Below are 21,255 nucleotides of genomic sequence, written 5' to 3'. Positions count from 1 at the left end.
AAATATCATTCATTTTGATTTATTGCATTGAAATGTTTAAGTTTTTTGAACAAATATTTTTGCCCCCTAACAAAAAGTTTGAAAAATATTTGCCACAGTCTTAAATCAAAGTTGGCGGATGCTTAAAGAATCTAGTAAATTAAATGAAGGAAAATGATAACAAAATAAATAACCTTCAAAAAAGCTAATGGTAATATTTAAAACTTGTTTTACAAAATCACCAAATATTTATTACTATGCTTTAAATTTGATTCATTTTTCATTTTATTATTTCGATGCCTCTGTGCTATATAGTGAGGAAAGCCAGCAAGCTTAGTACAAGAGAGCACAGAGGCCCCGATTTATCAATATTATTTACTTTCCCGGATAAAAAATTACCATTTGATGACCATATTGGATCATACAATGACACTTTGAGAAATGGTAACTATTTGTGAAATCGTTTTTTGAATTTCCCAAAATTAAAATTTAACTATATTAAACTATTTGTGAACTGTTTGATTTAAGGTTACTTTTTGCCAAATAGTACTTAAACCATTCCCGGATAAACGAAAACTATATCGATTCTAGTGAGGAACTTAAAAAAACCTTATGAGATAAGGTCACCATTTGTAATAATGTTATTTGGCGGACCTTGATGACTATTTGTCAAATGGTGACCATACGTAATAGAGTTATTTTATAGTTTGTAATGGTCAACAATTTTCTTGATGACTTTAAAATACTATTTGAGGATGTTTACTCAAATGGTTACCCTAAATCATAAGGTAATTTTGAAGTTTAAAAGGTTCATATTGATTCACGAGTATCATATAGAAAACAATTGAAAAATAGTTACAATTAGAAAAAGCGTTTATCAAATTTGAATAAGTTTTGTTTTCAAATGAAAGAATTGAACTTTTTTGTCTATAGCTTCATAAGCGGTTGGGTTGGTACTGGAGTCGGATTTGGGCAACTTCCGGAACAAGATTTTGTCTGACTAAGTTGCCGGAAAAGTGTACGATCTTACAATTACGATCTGTACCATTGTTTACAATTTTTAGAATTGATCAAATCAAAACACCAAAAAGACAAGGTTCCTGCGTCTCGAGGCATCATTTCGTTGGTATTCGTTTCGGTGTTGAGCACCTCTATCACTTCCGCAAAATCTGATTCTCGAACGTGTTGGGGGGAAAAGTGTTCTTAGCCTAACGCGGTCGTTGATGAGGATCAATACTCCGCACATAAAGGCTCAAAAGTGTCCGAGTAGAAATCAAAACGGTGCAGGAACGGTTCCGGAAGCTGTTATTCAGAGTCGTCCATGTTTTTAAGGATGCAATTTTTGTCCTTTTTGTTTGTTGCCTAAGAAATAAAATTTTGTAAACGACACAAAAATTTCAGTGAACTTTACCTACTAGTGCATAAAAACAAAAAACCTTTTGGTTTTTCGGCCATGGCCAGCTTTGTCTGCAGCTTTTTTTTCGTTTATGTGCGAACGTGCGAACGAAATAACACAATCAAAACAATCTATCCAAACTTCAAAAACGCTGAAAGATTACACGTTGATAAAAAGAAGTGATTGAATTGTGTTTAGTCGAGGGTTCAAGCTTGTTAATTTCCCGAAACGTGTATTCTAATACCGCACCACCACAAACAAATCATACGCATAATAAAAGTTACCTAATATGAATTCTTATCGTGGTTTTTCAAATGGACGTTTCTCTAGATTTCCAGAATTATTTTTTTGAAAAGGACCAATAAACTATTGTTTTTCATATGTTTATAGGACCTAATCAAAAAAACTCTAGATTTGTTTCTCAAATATTCACTATCGGCTTTACCATAGCAAAACTGAGTTCGATTGTATTCTAATTTTTGAGACTCCGGGTAAGCATGTGAGCAAAATAACTCAATATCCTAGCATCGTGTACTGTTTTTGTTTTGTTTGCTTCTGTGGCAGAAGCAAACAAAACAAAAACAGTGCCGCTTCTGCTGTGATTTCGCCGATTTTTGCATTCTGTCGCAACTGTGGTTTGGTTGAGCGTTTTAGCAGAGTGCATTACTATGTATTCATAGATTCTGTCGCAGTCCCGGGTCGCAGTTGATTTGGCGGAAGTGTCCAAAGTATCGATCAGATGGACGCGTTTACGAAATCTGCTCTGGCGGCTCGGAGTAAGTCGAAATCAGTGTTTTGTTTTGTCCGTGAAAGTGAGTCGTTGCGAAATCTTTTCATCGCTCTCTCTTCCATCTTTCTGAACCAGGTCTTGTCGAAACGCCAATGCTTGATCAACAACAGCAGCAGCCCAAGCAGGAGCCAGCATCAGTTGGAACTAGATTCTAGTTGACAGTGTAAACAGCGAAAACGTCCAACGGTCGCTGGTGGTTCCACTGATTGCCAAATTGAACACCATTACGGCCATGTTGGTCTCCACACCACGTCTGGAGAAGTGGACCAGGTGGGCATTTTCGTAAGTCACTTCCGCGAACGTTGCAACGGAACTTCTGCCACATGATGGCGCGTTAACAAGGTCAAAGACTGTGAATCTGTCCGGGTTCTTCCACGCCTCGCACCTGTAACTGTTTACGCTGTCCCCGCAGACGATGTCACCAAATATTGTCCGCATATCGAAGGGACTGATGACCGGGTAGGTTACTGGAGATGTGAAATATTTGGTCTGTGGAGATTCTAAAAAATATATTTCCTTTTCAGTTGACGCAGTACACGCTGGCCAAGAACGTTAACAAACTGTCGAAAAGCAGATTGTGGATGTGGTAATTTTTCACAGGCCTCGCTCGTCGAAGAAAGACATCAGGCCTCCCCCTTCCAAAACATGTTCCCACTATCAATCTGTACACCCAGTTGAGTTCGCTCTCTGGGTCCTGCTCTGGTACAATCCGGTACTGAAACCGATCGATCTGCTGCAATACGCCGTCACGCTCGTGTCTGTGACGAAGAAACGCACGTTGTGCTCTCGCAGAATCTGCGCCGGGGTAATCTAGCGGACAGCATTGCTACAACACACGAAATCGGACCGGGAGCCACGATGCGCCTGATAAAGAACGACGACGACCTGCTGATCGACGAAGTTTTGTACAAGGGGAGAAATTGCACAAAAAGCGGCCCGCCAAGAAATAACGAAGTTCAAGCAAGAAAAGGATAAAAAGAAGGAAAAGCAAGAGACTTACAACAGCTCAACGAAGGAGTCATCTCAGGCAACTCGGACGAAGGCGATACCCGTTACTACAAGGCACCGTTAGCGTGGCCACGGACAAGGAAGTGTTTGAGGAACAACCAGAAGCTGCTTTACCTTTCGACGTAATTCCGGGTCGGCTGATGACATCAGTTAGTTAATTCTCAATCGTGTAAGTTTAAAAAAAAATCTTATTGATTATTTTAAACTTCTAGATACTTTTTGATAAGATGTACATTTTTTCCTTTGGTTAATCCTATATTTTCTATTCGAAATTTCTTACTTAAATGCTAATTTTTTGCCTACCTTCAAAATGAAGAGTGTTATATTGTTAAATTGGGGCTCCGTTGAATCTTAATTTCGATGTTATTTTAATCCGAATTTTAGCCGATTTATAATGATTTTCTTTTTATTTCTGTTGCTTTCAATATTGAGTTTTCAACCATGTTTATGTTGAATATTCAAATTTGATTAAAAAGAAAGCTAAAAGCATATCATTGTAGAAAACGGCAAACAAAAGCATTTGAAAATTGTATCGGATTCTAGATTCAGCGGAGCCAAAAAAATTTTGTGGTTTTGGTAATTTTACGTTATTTTCATTCAGTGTGCGAAGTCATTATTTTGTTAAAAATATGTACTAGAGAGCCTGGAGCTTATATAAGCTCCAGGCTCTCTAATATGTACTCCTGGCGTGATAAAAAGTTTGTTTACATCCGTAAGAAAAGAGTGTTCCGAATTTGTGGATTTCAAGGGTCAATGTTTTTCTTGAAAAAAATGATAAAAAAAACGTAAAAATTTACAATCGGTCGATACATAAATCAAAAGATCACAAGAAAAGCTTTCACATGAAGGTAAAAGCAAATCATAATTTTCAACTATCGTTTTTCTATGATTTTTTGAACATTGGCCGATCTGTAAACCGTTCCGAATATGTGGGATGACTGTACCAACAAAAAGAGAAAACAAATGGAGGAGCTCAACAACAAAAAGACTCGAAAATGACGGTTCCTTTTGATGCGCTACAATTCCTTTAAGTTTCGTTGACGATTCAATTTTAAGCATATCATGTTTTGATAATTGTTACTTTATTTCAATTGTTTGCGCGAATCATTTTTCAACAGTTGATAATTTTGGATTTACGGCATATTTGCAACGAGCGTAGCGAGAGAAGAGAAACGAAAGAGCGCGCCAGGCAGAGTATTATTACTCTGCTTTGCGCGCTCTCTCGTTTCTCTTCTCTCGCTATGCTCGTTACCTGCACTCGTTGCAGACAGGCGCAGGCAGAAACAGTCTGAAATGAAACGTTTGTGCGGCTGGTTGTTGTCTACGTTTTGTGCGCAGGTATAATTTTCAAACAAATCATTTGATTTACCAGATACTTTGTTTACATTTTTCTTATTGATCATTTCAGCGCCGGGGAAAACTTGAACCAACGGAACAGCTGGTGCTGGAGGATTCGATCGACAATCTTGGTGGCAGCCGGCCGACAAAACAAAATCGAAGCGAACGCACGATTGGCATTATTAATCAAGGAAATCATTTGAATCATCAGATAAGTACACATATTTGAATGTTACATTTTACTCGATACTTTGTGATTTTTTTCTTATTTTTTCAGGCTTGGACGACTTGGGCAGTATGATCAACCGAACAGAATCGGCAATCAACTATAATTAAAGCCGAAAAAGTTCTAATATTATTGTTGTGAACCATCCGTCAAAAAGTGAACAATTCTGTAAAAATTAGGTAGGCAAAAAATGCTAGAAAAACTATTAAAAACCATTTGAAAACCTTTTCTCAAATAGTGGAACTGGGAGAAAGTTATGGAATTAACCTTAAATAACCATGTGAAAACTATTTCTAAAATAGTACCGGTCGGTAAAAATAGCAAAAAAAAACCCTAAAAAACCATTTACGAATCATTTGTAAAACAGTAGCAGCAAGGTTAAAAATTGTAAGAAAAACCTTAAAATACCATTTAAAAACCATTTCTGAAACAGTAAAAACCGGAGGAAAAAGGTCGCTTCCACGCGAAAATTTACTTTATTTTTACCATTACACAAATGGTAATCTTACGAAACGTTGTTCGGAGATTTTTAAAGTTACCGTTGCTAACCACCCTCAATTCAGATGGTCGAACTTTATGAAAAATGGTAGGGTACCATTTCCGATATGGTATTTTTAAGGTTTTCCTACCATTTTTCAAATAGTGGTTACGATCTCTGAAATGGTGAGAAAACCATTTAACAAAAAGTTTTTTTAAAGTTCTCGTTTATGCGGGTTTATTTACCATACAACAAACAGTTTTTTGACGAAAATAGTACTGAGTTTTTTAAGGTTACCATTGCTAACCACCCTTATGCCAGATGGTTAAACCATTTGTGAGATAGTAAAAATTCATGCCAACCATATAATTACCATTTTTAAAATAGTAGTCAAACATTTTTGGAAATGGTAGTAACAATATAGTTTAAAGTTCAATTACCATATGAAAAAAAGTTTTTATATGGTACTTTTTTATGCGGGTTGCTATGTGAAGTTCTCTTGAGAATGGTAAAATTTCTAGATTTTTTTGTCTTTTATTTACTTGGATAAAAGTTTGGAGTAACTTTGTAGATGTCCATACCAAAAGTTTATAATCTGTTTTTTTTTTTTTTGAAGAATTTTCTGAGCGGTTCAGTTCAGCGATATGGTTTAATGTCTGCGGTAAAGTTGTAAGTATTGATGAAAACTTAACAAATTGGTAAACCAAAAAAACCTTTTTTTATTACCTATTTAAAACAAATAAATAAACATAAATTTTCATTTTGTCCAATAAACTGAACAATGAAATGAATTGTTCCTGTTTGAATTTAATGTTCACAGTTTTATTCAATGAAAACCCAATTTTTATTCATAAATATGCTATGCTTAATTGAACTAAATTGTACAATTCAACTTCAACATATATTTCAATTCATTAAAACTAAACAAATTGATTACAACAGTGCACTGTTCTTTGAAAAAATCCAAGGGCAATGCAATATTGTAAAAAATTAAATAAATATTTGAAAAAGTAACGATGACGTCAATCACAAAAAACATCGATAAAATCTACTTTTTAAAATGCGATATAAAAACTACCAGAATTTTAAGTTTATTTTTTTTCAACGAACTGTTAATTTTGAAAGTGTGCACAACTATTCTCTTTCAAAATTAACTGTTAACTCTAATTCTATGAAAACTTTTAAAAATTAGGATTCGGTAATGTTTGAAATAAAATCCAAAGTCGAAAAAAATTACCTTATCTATTTTATATCTTGACCCCTTTTGTTTAGAAGCTTAAAAATACGCAACTTTTGAGCCATAGAAAAGTGTGGACAAAAATTGTGATGGCAAGTTATATTTTTTTAAATATATATATTTTTTTGAGAGATCGAAAATTTACTCGAAAACATTGTTTGACTTCAGTAAAAAAAAAAGAAGAAATAAGAAAATTAACGTTTCTAAGTCTCATCCAAACAGCCTTTTATGTTCTAGTACCAATATATCAAAACTAACGGTTTTATTTTCAATGTTAATTTTTTTTGTGAAATTTTCGGATCATTTGGGAAAACTTATTGAAATGGACAATCATGAACACTATTTTAAAAAAATTAAAAAACTGGAATTTTTCAGTTCAATTTAAACTAAAAGTGGCTATATCTTGAAAACGGTGCACTTTATCAAAAAATCTGATGAGTATTTTTAGATTACAAATTTCTCTATCAATAAGTCCAAAAAAATCGAGTAAAATTACATTTCACTCATCAAATATATACGTCCGATTTTTAATGTGAAATTTTGTGATCTTTAAAAAAAATATTTGCAAAAATTTCAATGCATCCCTAAAATATCATATGGTTAAAAATAAGTGTTTTGTGCCTCTTCAAAAATTGAGGTTAATCTGAAAATTTTGAAAAAAAACCATTTCCAAATTTGAAGCATCTAAGTGCTCTTAAAACTGCTGTCCCTAATAAGACTACATTCCCAATTCGGCCCGTTAGATATGGAAGTCTAGTTGCAGAAATGTCTGAAATGCAAAAATGTAGTCACAACACATTTTTTATCAGTTAATTTTGTCAAAAGTCCCTGATTAGTTTAGAATGCTAAAATGAGCTAATTATTTCTCTTGCAACCACTTAGCGCAAATCACATGTAAATTCAAGCAAAATTTATCGTTCATAATGCAGATTTGATGGAGGTGTGAAACTATGACAACGCTTCCAGCCAGAGTGGAGAGAAAAAAGTCCCATCCGCGTCGACCAGACATTTGAAGAGTTGAGTTGCAAACCGGACGCCAGAAATAGAACTCCACGAATGGTGGATAATCCAAACCACGCTTTCCCGAACACGATGTAGGGGGAGGGGAAAAACTGTTTTCCGCTCAAACAATTTCCGGGAGATGCTGGGCTTGCTGGTTGTTAGTTTGTCTCATTTATCAACTAATCTATTTGAGCTCAGGACACTCGGAATCCAATCGGAATGGTTGCTTTCCACGCAAATGATGAATGGAAAATTTTAAATGGAATTGGCGCGATTCACGACAACTTTGCGCGCCTTCCGAGAACTTGTGGTTGTTGGCGTTGACGGAATTGCTTTTCGGACTGTAATTAAGTTGAATGGTATTTACGGGTGAGTGAGGAAGCTGTGATTGTTTTGCGATTAAATCTTTTAAGATTATGCATTCGAGTGAGTGAGGTCCTCCTGAGGTAATGAATGACAGATTCCATCGGGGCACTCGAGTCGAGGCAATCAGCATGATTTATTTGACAGTTCGTGCATCGCCGTGCAATTCATCTTGCGGTTGTCAATTGGTTCAGTGTCAAGTGCAAGCACCCTCGGAGTGCAGCTTGCCAACCGTGCGAAATAGAATTACAATCTTCTATTGTGTTCCACTCTCCCGTGGGGCACCACTTATTAAATCGGAATGAATTATTCACCTGCGCGAGTGTTTGCAGTGTGGCTTAACGACGACACCTCGCTCATTTGCTGCTGGGGTGTTAAGTCTGAACTTCAACCAAATCACCTCGACATTCGCACAATTACATATCTCATCTGCGGCGCGAGCAGTCAATGAGTTTTGCGAGATGCCCGAAGGGGGTTCGACTTTGAACTTTTGAACACGTCGTTGAGCAGTTCAGAGCTTGAATTTCAGTGACCCCAGACTAAGCTTGTTTTCTACAAAGACCCTCAATTGCCGGCGAGATTGCACCGGACCATGCAACTCCATTCCCATTCGCTATCAAAACTAAGTGAAATGGCCTTTTGATTTCGCTTTCAATCTGGGAAGCCCCCACCTCGACGGGTCAAATTCAATTAAGTTGTACGGTTTTCGATGTGGAAATGCGCACCCCCACGCACTTAATTGTTGCGGCACTCTCTCGGCCCTATAAAATGCATCATTTCGCATGCGAAGCGATTGTAATTAGATTCACCTTATGAAATCTATGGCCAGACCAGTTGGAACCACTTCCGCCCACGAACGCTGCCGAGGGAGTTTGTGGGTGGAAGACCACCGATTTCATCCCATGACCTGTTATCGGAGCGGGAAAATGATGAAAATTCGTTGCATAATGTGAGCGTGGGTGGTGAAAATTATAGAATCGTTGGATGATGACCAAACAGCTTTAGTTTGCAATAGAATAATCTAGAGAACAATAGAAATGAAGCGATTTATAGCAAGGTTTGTAATGGTGATGTTCTTAAAATCAAATAAAACCATAATAGTTTTAAATCTTTTTTCAAGTGATTATAACCAAAAAAAAATAAAACATGTTATCTATCAATAGTCCTAAATTTATTATCAATTTTTAAATGTTCAAAATCCCTTTAACCCGCAACATAGGCAACTTTTTTTGGTACATCAATATCCTTGGTGAACAAAATATGATGATGAAGATATGGTATACAAATGAAAATTCACGTGATTTTTTTTTATTTGCAAAAAAATCTATTTGTAAAATGGTAATAAACAGAGATTTCTGAACATTACAAAACTATTTTAAACCTCTTTAAAAATTATACAACACATTTTTTACTTTTTTAAACAAGACTGTTTTACTTACTAAAGTAATAATTTCACAATGATTAAAAAAATAGTGATAGTTCAGGTGGTTTAACCAACCAACAAATCTTAAACGCATACAAATTTGATACTGCATGAGAACTTGATTGGAATTCAAACTATAAAATAAGGTTGGCTTGTACTTCAACCAAACAACAATCATAAAAAAGCCATTTAATCAAAATCACAAAAAAAACCAAGGTCAGTTTTTTTTGTGGCAATAAAGCAGTTCTACTGATACAATCCTGCAAAATAAGTTATAAAAAGTCACCTTCGAAACTGCAAATTTCTTCACAATTGTCGTAAAAATAGATTTATCACTGCAATTCTAACGTTTATTTTGGCATTGATTTCACGGCTACTACCGCACACCATTTAGACTCACTAAAACAATTTACATCACACCCGTGGGCCAGGCCAAACGTTCTGCTCGTAAATTATCATCTAATCATCGTGTGTGTTCGTCATCGAAAGCTCCGGCAGCAGCAGCACAGTGGGCAAAAATCGAGGCGTTATGCATTTGGTCGTAACTCCCGGGGGGTGGTGGCGTTAGAGTTGCACAACCCAGAGGTAGCGACGTCAGAAGAAGAAAATAAAACACAAACACACACCCAACATTAATGCACTTAGATGATGGTCAGGTGTGTGTGTGTCACGGTGGCGCAGGTGGATGGCGCCGGGTGCTGGTCGTGTTGTGGTTTTGATTATGAGCTTGTTTGACGATGTTTTTTCGATGGCACGAAAACGATGTTTTGAGTGGCATTCTGCACGAAGTGGGTGTTGTTCTGTACACAGAAAAAAAAATGTAAATTTACCCAACACTGAAACCATGTTTCAGATGTAAACATGCTGAATGTAAATTTGAAAACTCATGTAAAGAGTTGAATAGCACATAAACAACCTCCATGTAAATTGAGATTCAATGTAACACTTGAATCTCATGTAAACGAAACTTTTATTTGGGCAAATCCTAAATTTGAAAGTATGAAAAACATGTAAACGAAAGTTCGATGTAATTTTTTTTCAAAATGTAAATACTGAAAGAATGAAAATTTAAAATTGCGGGTATGTTTTGCGAGTGACAGCAAAAGCGAAACACAAAATCAAATCGATTCAACATTATGTTTGGTGTACAGCGAAGCGGAAGTGTTTATGTTTATAAATTTGACGCTTTAACGATTTAATGTCAAGCTGCGATTGAGTCAAAACAAATCATGTTGTTTGTTTTGGTAATCAGTGAAAATTTAATGTTGTTTGGTTGCCTCCTTATTGGCTGATGTTCTTAGTGATTTGTTTTGATTGTTTTGGTGCCGGATCTATTTCGGAAGATATCCGTAGCAAGTTTGTACTGATTTGACGTTTGCTGGGGGAAGTCGAAACATTTGGTTACTACTTGTAAAAGACGATTAAGTTGATTCCAGAAACCCGTTGTCGACATAATTTTGATCAGTTTCTGCCTTCTGGAACTTTTTATACAAATGAAGCAAGATTTTAGCCGGTAGCGGACCATCCAGCAAATTCAAAAATCTCAACTCACAATATTACAACTTGCCGGGATTTCTTGGTGAGTAAACAACACAACCACATCAACTATTTTACAGCATTGATCTGCTGGAGCAGCTTGACACAAAAGGAAGACACAATTAAACCACTGTGCCAGGGCCTGGTGAAAGTTACCTTACTCAGGTTGCAGGCCGGAAATGAAAAATCTATATCGTTGTGTCCCCTGAAGCCTATCAACCAGAACTCGTCGAGCATCAGCTGGAAGATTGAGACTGATTCCCTCCGACGAGCTGAACCAATGCACTCCGAGGGCTTCTTGGTGAACATCCGCACTGGGAATAGTTTTAAAAACATCTCGCGATGGTAAGGATTGTTCCGGCTCTACACATCTGAATCCATTACGAATTTTCGTAATTGTTGACTGGAAGTCAAGCTGTAAGGTAATATTTTTTTACAATAACAATCAAATTCCAAAAAAACAGTGGAATAATCTAAAATTGTCTAAAAATATTTCTCTCACTAAATTGTTACTATTACGAGATCCACGACAACGTATAATTTTAGCACTTTTCTCTTTGACAGAGAGAATTAGACGCCCTTCGGCCCCCCTTCGGCTAAATGAACCAAAGCCGAAGTGTAAACAAAGAGTCTGTCCCGCTCGTTCCTAGTGTAAACATCCACTGACGTAAGCAGAACAGACTATTTGTTTACACTTCGGCTTTGGTCCCTTTACATAGTTTTGCTTGAAATGTAAATCATTTCATTTTCAATAAATTTGAATCGCGAAATGTTGATTTTTTTGAAGATTTAAATTATTGTCGTTTTAAATTTTGTGTCCCGATTTCAGATGCTAGTTTTATATATCCAAACAATTGTAATAAAGAAATCTTTCGGTCCAACTCTGATCTCTCTGGCGAAGTAAAATGGCGTTATCTTGAGCAAGAACATCTATTAAATCCCAAAATTTCTACCCACAACTCCTCTTCTTCTTGTTGCGCTCTTCTCTGCGCTCTTCTTTCCGCTCTTCTTAGCGCTCTTCCTTGCGCTTTTCTAAGCGCTGTTCTTTGAGCTTTTCTTCCTCTCACCCCTCGCTCCTTCGCTACTCACGCTCGCCCGCTACAGCATCCTCCACGTGCGCCGCTCTGCGGCTGCTTCCACGTCCTCTTATTCTTTCTCCGCCGGCGACCAGGTTCCCACGATCTCCGTACGTGCCACGCGGCAGCCGGCAGCCTTTGATGGCTCTGGCAGGTTGGGCCGGATTGAGGTTCCAGTCCGAATCGTTCCCTGAATGCCACGCGATACAACTCCGAGCGCTTGTGATGACTCTCGCGCCGATGTTCTGAATGGCCGATCCCCACCAGCCTTGACGTGCAGAATCCAGCTCCAGAACCTTGCGGAGGACGAGCTTCGATGAGCCAAGAGCGGATTCGAAATTTTCACAATAAGTCCCTGAAATTCAACCGGTTTAATCACTTGCCACACTCCAAGCCTTTTTCTTCTTCTTACCTTCAAGGGAGGGTCTTTTGATGGCTGATTTGTGGATGTGTTCTGCTCGGGCTTGTCCTGCTGCGCGGTGTGGTCCCTTATTTCGTCGCCTTCTCCGATCGTGCGATTTGATCGTTTCTGTGCTTTGAGGATAAGTTTTAGTTTTTTCGCACGACGCCATCTTGTTGTTTAGTCTTACCCGCTGATTCCTGGCTCCCTTCTGGCCAAATTCGTCGTCGCTTCCCGTTCGGGGTGTTTCGCGTGTCCCGGCCCATGGGGGCGGGGTGTTCCGCGGCAAATCCCGCGTCCGATCCGTCACGTTCCGGCCTCTCTAACCAGAACTATCACTTGCCCGGATTTTGCTCGGACGTCCAGCTGGCGAAAGGGTTCGGCCGTCGTCGTGACGAGGAACCTTGCCGACCATGCACCCGCCACTTTCGCTTTTCCGTCGGTGACGCGAATCACTGATCAAACGATCGACACGTTTTTAACGGCCACCTTGTGCACGTCGGCACGACGAAGTGCACCCTTCACGCCGGGCCAAATCAGACTACCCTCTCCTGCTCGCTTGTGGTTTGCTGTAGCCGTCGTGGACGCGAAATTTCTCCGTCGCGCTCTCTTTTTCTCTCGCTCTCGCAGGCTTGCCTCGTCTGTGGTGATGACAGGTGATGACGTTTCCCGGTGCGACCAAGTTGACATCAGCTCGGGGCAAATTTGCGCGATACAAACATTTTTCAAGCGACCGAGGGGTGATTGCACCGATTTACTTGCAGACTTTTCACAAAATTATGCAGACTTAGACTAAACATTACACAATCCCTAAAAAAATCAGGCGTCCCGGGACCCGACCCGTTATCAGGGATGACATTGGGTCGAGGGTGAGATTGGGTCATACAAATTTCCTCATTTTTGTATGACCCAATCTCACCCAGACCTAATGTCACCCCTGATGATGGTCATAACGACGTCCTTAACAAATAGTTTTGCCTTGTTTGTGGACTATAGCTCTTAAAATGGTACTGAAAACTCAATGCAGATTTTTCGTCTAATCATACAGATTTTATTTACACAATCCAATTTTGCAATCGTAAAAAGCATTTTCAGTCGCGGTTAATTGACATTTTTCTGCGCGAACTGTCACCACCATGACCCAGAAAAAAATTGTTTTTGTTGTTGCGCCATCATTTCCGCCTGCTGTGACTAATTTTTTTTATATGCAAGTTTGTTTGGTTTTATTTTTGTGATAATTCACAATAATTATTATTCGCTTTTTTTCAGCTAGCATTTCACGAACCTTGCCGTGGAGAACGAAAGTGCTTTTCTCCGCGAATCGTAGGACAGTGCGGGCACGCATCCTTTGGAAAAAATGTGAAGTGCTCTAATAAACAATGATAGAGACGCTGCTGCTCCGCTGCCAGCTCTCCGGCTGGGTCACCTTGATCGCGACCAACCCAAAGTACCCGGACATGATCCTGTCCTCGTCGCGCGACGTGACCCTGATCGTGTGGAAGCTGACCTAGGACGACGCCAGCTACGGCATCCCGCAGAAGCGCCTGTACGGCCACTCGCACTTCAGCAGCGGCGTCGTGTTGTCCTCGGACGGTAACTACGCCCTGTCCTTCTCCTGAGACAAGACCCTCCGTCTGTGGGACTTGGCCGCCGGCAAGTCGATCCGCCGCTTCGAAGATCATACCAAGAACGTCCTGTCGTTTGCGTTTTCCGTGGACAACCGTCAGATCGTATCCGGCTCGCGCGACAAGACCATCAAGCTGTGGAACACGCTCGCCGAGTGCAAGTAGCACCAGGAGGACGGTCACTTGGACTGGTTGTTCTGTGTGCGCTTCTCGCCGGACCACTCCAACCCGATCATCGTGACCGCCTTTTGGGATCGCACCGTAGGTATGGAATCTGGCCAATTGAATGCTGAAGATTGACCATCTGGGCTGTGGCTACCTCAACTCGGTGTCCGTGTCGCCCGACGGTTTCCTGCACACGTCCGGCGGTAAGGATTGCAAGGCGTTCCTTTGGGGTCTGAACGAGGGCAAGCATCTGCACACGCTGGAGCATCAACGCGATCTGATTCTCGCCGGACCAATACAGTCTGTGCGTCGCCTACGTCTCGTCGATCAAGATCTGGATTCTTGCTTGCAAGACCATGCTCGAGGAGCTGAAGCCGTCGAAGGCCAACCCGCCGCAGTGCCTGTCGCTGGCCTTGTCCACCGACGGACCTTGACGCCGGCTACATCAACAACATCATCAATGTCTGGTAGGTGTCCGTATCGGCTCGCTAAAAAGTGTGCGCTAACTCAATCCAGGGGCACCAGTCGTTGCCAGGAGAAGAATAAGAACGGCGTGGCCGATTACTCGTAGAAGCGAGGACACTAGACGCCGTCGTCACAGCGAAACATCATCCGGAAATCACTGGTGCACAGTGGTCCAGATCGCAAAATTAAGTGGAAAATGGATTTTCCGAAAAATGGTGACGTTTTGGAGCTTTGGTGTCTTCAGAAGAGTTGTTGCAAATGGAAAAAGGCAACTTTTGGTTTGGTTCAAAATTAGGGTGGTTCACGATTAGGGTGATTTTGAAAATCTAACTTTTCAGGAATATTTTTGGGAATTTTTTTGTCTTCTAGAAAGTTGATGGGCTTGCCAATCCAAGCAACTTTGTCGAAGACACCAAAATTTTATCTCGTAATCTACGCCTTCTATGACCAAATTTATAAAAGCATCTGAGCAAACCTTCAAAAATCAGTTTTGAACGTGGCAATTCAGGGTTAACTTTTAGAGAAAAGTGATATTCGGAGCACTTTTAGAGCTCTACAAAACAAACATTTTCATTTTTTGACATGTCAATTTGGACTTAAGGGTCAAAAGTTACAGCCATTTTAAGGTAAAAAAGATGCAAATTTAAAACTTAAATATCTCAAAATGGCGCAAGCCAAATTTTGAGCACTAGGTTGCATTTGAAAGAAGAGATCTAGCATTACAAACGCTGAAAAAATCTCAGGGGTGTTTTTCTTTAAACTTGAGATATCTTCATTTGAAAAAGTCTAATTTTCAAGGGAAAACCATATGGGACCACCTAACGAAATTCGAAAATTGTCCAAATATATGTTTTTCCATGTAATTTTGCCCGCTGAATCTGAATCTGCCCTCAGAATTGAGCCAAAATGTCAACAAATCGATTTTGGTCATATTTTGGGTTTCCATGTAAAATTATCATTTAAACCCAAAATATGACCAAAAATCGATTTGTTGACATTTTGGCTCAATTCTGAGGGCAGATTCAGATTCAGCGGGCAAAATTACATGGAAAACATATATTTGGACAATTTTCGAATTTCGTTAGGGTCCCATATGGTTTTCCTTGAAAATTAGACTTTTCAAATGAAGATATCTCAAGTTTAAAGAAAAACACGTTTGTAATGCTAGATCTCTTCTTTCAAATGCAACCTAGTGCTCAAAATTTGGCTTGCGCCATTTTGAGATATTTAAGTTTTAAATTTGCATCTTTTTACCAAAATGGCTGTAACTTTTGACCCTTAAGTCCAAATTGACATGTCAAAAATGAAAATGTTTGTTTTGTAGAGCTCTAAAAGTGCTCCGAATATCACTTTTCTCTAAAAGTTAACCCTGAATTGCCACGTTCAAAAACTGATTTTGAAGGTTTGCTCAGATGCTTTTTATAAATTTGGTCATAGAAGGCGTAGATTACGAGATAAAATTTTGGTGTCTTCGACAAAGTTGCTTGGATTGACAAGCCCATCAACTTTCTAGAAGACAAAAAAATTCCCAAAAATATTCCTGAAAAGTTAGATTTTCAAAATCACCCTAATCGTGAACCACCCTAATTTTGAACCAAACCAAAAGTTGCCTTTTTCCATTTGCAACAACTCTTCTGAAGACACCAAAGCTCCAAAACGTCACCATTTTTCGGAAAATCCATTTTCCACTTAATTTTGCGATCTGGACCACTGTGTGGTGGAAGCAGGCCAGAAGAGTTACACTTAGCTGGTAAGTCGTAGGTAATAGATTCGCTACAATTGTGGAGTAAAAATTTATACTTTTTTATACAGCTCGCCCACGTCGTTGATCCCTTCAGCCCATCCAGAAAAGCCTAAAGGGGTTTGAATTTGGCCGATCGCTGGATTGACGCAACAGGACGCAACAACTTGAAGGTATTTTGCTGCGCGACGTTAACCTGCAGCAGGTGGTTTCGGTCGAGCCGTCCGTGTTCGCCTTTATCACCAGTTCTACAGTTTGAGCCTGAAGATAGAGCAGATCGAGATGAGTATTCGGCTAGGGAGATCTTCAGAGGTTTAAATTGCCTAACTGTAAGTATTGCCATTTTTTTTATTTCTGAGTAAATCCGCAGAGTTAAAATCACAATCTAAATTCTTATCATGCATTTTATGAAATTTTGTTTTACTCCGTTGAATTTAAAATCCCATGCTATTTTTTCAAGCTTTTGGTTGCCTACAGTTTGAAATGATTCTTTTTTGTATTATCTGGTCAATAATAAGCATTATGTCAATGGAATCATGTGCTTGTATTGATTAGAAATGATAACAAAAGAGTGATCTTTCATACTACATTTTGGCCATAAAAGTATTTGAAATTTACATCGGATTTAAAATTCAACGGAGTAAAAAAATTTCGAACCTTGGTAAATTTACGTAGATTTCATCGGAAATTTACATGTTTTCGAAACGCTTTTTGCTCTACAGAATTAAATCGGATGACACGTAAATTTCAAATGAAGTTGATGTAAATTAGCATCATTAATGACGTGCACTTTTGGTACATCATAAATGATGTAAATTTACCGGATTTTTTTTTTCTGTGTAGAACAGAGCCAATACACTAATATCATCGAAAATAATGTTATCTATTGGTATCGACCAATTGTTAGAAGACACATTTATTGTATATTATGAAGAAATGAAAGTAAACTCTGTTCATATTTCAAGCAACGTTCAATATTCCTTTCAAAGCACTTGACATACTAAGCAGCGTACAAACAACAATCTCTTCCAAGAAATTGAGCAAAATGTTTAATTAATTTCCTCATACCTGCCATTAAAACCGGGATGGATTTCCAAGATTGAACTGACCCACAATTCAAGGCTGCGATCCCTTTATGACAGTAATTCATGTGTTATTCAATATCCGCACTCCGCGTGTGCAATCAAGCCGGGTCAAAATCAATGGAAATTGCCACCTTCGTTGGATGAAACTCATGCTATTGGACCAAACCTGCTGATTACTCACGATCAAGTTATTATCCCCCAGGAATCACCTTTTCACGGATTTGTTTTCTTCCTACGCCGTCTCATGCCTATAGCTTTTAATTAGCATTCCAACTTGACCTTCCAGAGCAAGTCGAGTGATTCATTCTGTCATTCAGTCTGTGGCGTTTTTTAACTTCTATCGTTATACTCAATCTCTGCCACCAATATTCTGACCTTCCTTATTTGTTATTTTTTTGCACCTCAGACAGCATCACCGCAGTAAATCCAAAAATTCGCCACACCTTCGCTGGCAAATTGTCGTCGCCTTTTTTTGGCAGTTTAAAAGCACTTTGTTTGGGTGCTTGAACATATACAGGAAAATGGTAATTCCATCCGTTTGCTTTGCATATATGTGTACTGACTGTTAAATGCTGTCGCGAATCAGCCGCAGTAGCTGAGGTCAGGGTATTCAGGCTGAATTCCACGCCAACCGTTCCGAGTCTATGTTACGTTTCACAACTTGTCCTACAGCTCGGTTTGTACCAGTGACACAAACACGACGTGCACCAGTTAGAACTCGTAAGAATCTCTGCAAAGAGCTTGAAGCACGACTGCTTGGTACTTGCAAGGACGAGTGCGGCATTCGAAGACTGACGGTGCTATACATTGATCAACTCACAATCAATTAACGGTGACGAAGCGACGACTCTGCCTTCTCACATTCATCAGCCCCACTCCGGATCAAGACATTTTTTGCGTCTGCACTTATGTGGGTTTCCGCAAAAGGTTAACCGCGATGCCAATTGAATCAATCGACGTTCTTGCAATTGCATCAACAAAGCACCAGCTATTTGAGCATACTGAGCTGAAGAGTCAACTCGTGACGATCCGCGTTCATTATTGATTCTGAGGTTTATGTGGCGAAACATATCGAATCCGCAAGGTTGGAAGATTGTCCACGAAGAAGCCGCCCCTGTGAGAAAATTCTTTGCCTCTGCTGTGAATGTCGAAACGTTCCGTAACGGGTTTCTGGCTGCTGGGCTGGAGCTTGGGCGGCCAGCCAAACCGGTTGGACAAGCAGATGATTCCAGCCAGCATAAGCTTGCGATTGGGTGCAAACGCAGATACACCAACGTTCGCCACACCAATTGGTTGGACTCATCGGGGAGAGAATGAGAAGCGCATCTTTTTCAATTTATTCAGCTGTAAAGATTGATTCGATGCATTTACTGGTCACGAGAATGGACCGTGGAACGCGAAGCTAAACAATTCTTATGGTTGATGGAAACAGATGTCACTGCTGGATAATGTGTTTAGTAGGACGCATGGTTCAACAACTGATGTCACTGAATGATTCGAGCTGACTCGGGCACAATCTAGCGTTTAGAAGGGAAAGATGTTCCATTCACTTTGTGCTGCGATGCAAAAACATAATGTTGCATCATAAATTTGTCCGCATTAAATCAACTTCTTATGACAAACAAACAAAACTTACATTATTCACCTTTCGCAAGATTAAAAAAAAATCAACAACATAGGTGTTCAGGTGTTCTCTGCCCCTGATCGCATAAATGTCCCATATGCATTTTCATCGATTTCGAGTTATTGATGCAGTTTGGTTCAAAAATGTGTGCTCTTTCAAAAGAGCCTATAACATCCAGTACTTTGTTCTAGAAATCAGGAGGAAACCAGTTTTTTCGCGAAAACTTAACACGTAGCCTTATGTATGGGACAAACTTCAAATGCGTTTTTCTCTGCTTGCTGTTTTTGCATATGGGACATTTATGTGAACATGGGCAGATTCTATTCTTAATTTTTTCCATCACAAATATGTGTGATATTAGATTTTTTTTGTTTGTTTTATGGAAAGACGTTGCAAATATTTGTCAATGTTTGATGCATTGAAAAACAGGTTGTAATTTCATTTTTATATTTTTTCTGTCCCGTTTTTTATCAGTTCAAATTTATTTCATCATCTGAAAAAATATATCATATAAATTGGTTTGAATCAAAAATATCAGCTGTCAAACGAATTGAAATTTAAAATAAATTATTTATCTATATATTTTATAGTGAGACCAGGCCTGCCAAGCCTCAGCCCGTGATGGGTTATAAAATAGATCGATGACTAGACCTAAGGGCTGTTCACGAAATATTTCACACATGATTTGAGTAATTCAAAAAAAAAACTTTAGATCAAACTTCCACATTTTATAACATACAGGGCAGGGAATGACCAAGAAAGGTAAAACTGCCAGAAATAAATGAATGAACAAGAACAACAATTAATTGTTTTTTTGAGCATTAGCAAACAAATGTTGAGAATTCAATTTATTGGATTTTGCTTTTGTCTTTTATTTTTTATTTTTTTTTGTTTCAAATTAATTTAAAACAGTCTTTTTGTTTGAATTTAATCCAAATCGTGTCTAAATGATTATTTCTGTTACCTATTCACAACTGATTTAGTTTTAGCAATCATGGTATTTTATCTTTTCGGCGCATTCATACATGCTGTTGATAAGGGAAACAACACTAGATCGTCGAAGCCTATGATCAGTAGTGCTAAAAGGATATTACGGTTCTGTTCAGCAACGGAGGGGCAACCATGGGTGATCTCTCATGCTCATGCTCAATCGTGTCTAAATGATTATTTTTCAAAATCAAATTAAAATTAATAGAAAAATGGCTCAAGAATACAAAATTAACTATTTCTTAAAAAATAATCTTTGCTACAAAGGTACATAAGGAATTTAAATTTTAATATTTAACAGTTTCTACTGCGATTAATTTAACTTAAAGTTAAAGGGGCAAAAAAAAAAAAAAAAGCATAAAAATTTAAATTACGAGCCATGGTTTCAACATTTTAATGAAAAAAGTGTTTTAAAATGCATTATTCACCTGTCCAGTTGTTTTGCTATCATTAGTTTCCAAAATATCTAAGTATTGACGAAAATTTTATTTTTTGCGAAAAATAAAATTATTGCGGTGCTGTATTTTGGAATTTCTTAAAAATTAAAAACATTTTTAAACAAGCTCGAACATGCTAAATATGATTATCAATGCAGAAAAATGCATTTTAGATTGTTTTCAGATGATAAGACTTCTATTTTCATGGAAATTTTGAAGTTTTTTAGAAAAATATTATTTTGCCCCCTGATTTTTCAGACCAATTTTGAAGGGGGACCAATTTTGAAACTTTGAAAAATATTTGCAACGGCCTAAATGACAACTGAATTTTTTTTTTTTAAAGTGACTTTTTAGCGATCAAGAATATCTTGAAAACAAACAAATTAATCATACTGGAAATACATATCGCTGCAAATATTTATAAGACATTAAAAAACTTTCAAAATGAGTCAAGAAAATCAAGAGCAAAACTATCTTTTTTTCCTAAACTTGAATATTTTGAAAAAAATCGAAGAATAAACATATATTTTTCTACACTATTTTTTGTGTATTTGAAATCATTTCAAAATATTTTGTGAAATATTTGAATAACATTCGTAAAAAAAGTTAAATGCAAACTTAGTTTCAATAGTAATTCAATTACTAAGACACGTTTTTCAGTGATTTGTAGCTTGAAACCGTGAAGAGATAAATATTTGGTATCAAAAAGACTTTTGTGTGAAATTCGACGCCCGATTTGATAAAGTACTTCAAATTCAGAAAAAAAAATTGTTCATAAAAAAAAACGTTCAAAATTGTTTTAAAATCGAGCCATCGTATTTTTTCATTTAGAACAAAAGTTTTCATTTTGAAACGACGTGTTTTTTTTTTAACT

The 21,255-nt window shown here is 38.1% G+C and overlaps 2 protein-coding genes and 1 pseudogene across 5 annotated transcripts in view; 1 reads left to right on the top strand and 2 right to left on the bottom strand.

Annotated features, from left to right (window-relative positions):
• LOC6043272 (diacylglycerol lipase-beta) overlaps positions 1-21,255 on the bottom strand; it is a 66,972-nt gene that overhangs the window by 11,257 nt on the left and 34,460 nt on the right. The gene's annotated exons all lie outside the window — the stretch shown is intronic.
• Positions 11,631-12,865, bottom strand: LOC119766214. Of its 2 annotated transcripts, XR_005276953.1 has the most exons (4): positions 12,443-12,865; positions 12,265-12,381; positions 11,798-12,207; positions 11,635-11,761 (listed from the first exon to the last, which is right to left on the bottom strand). XR_005276953.1 is itself a non-coding variant. In XM_038250653.1 (3 exons), exons 1-3 carry the CDS (start codon positions 12,516-12,518, stop codon positions 11,858-11,860), a joined length of 543 nt encoding a protein of 180 aa, XP_038106581.1. In that variant the 5' UTR covers positions 12,519-12,865; the 3' UTR covers positions 11,631-11,857. The 2 variants fall into 2 exon arrangements, 1 of the variants encoding a protein (XP_038106581.1); XM_038250653.1 differs by having other exon boundaries at positions 11,631-12,207.
• On the top strand, positions 13,177-14,667 carry LOC6033699 (annotated as a pseudogene).

Source organism: Culex quinquefasciatus, chromosome 2 (assembly GCF_015732765.1).
Source record: "Culex quinquefasciatus strain JHB chromosome 2, VPISU_Cqui_1.0_pri_paternal, whole genome shotgun sequence".
In the NCBI taxonomy this organism is placed as follows: domain Eukaryota; kingdom Metazoa; phylum Arthropoda; class Insecta; order Diptera; family Culicidae; genus Culex; species Culex quinquefasciatus.
This window is presented reverse-complemented; position numbering and strand designations above follow the sequence as displayed.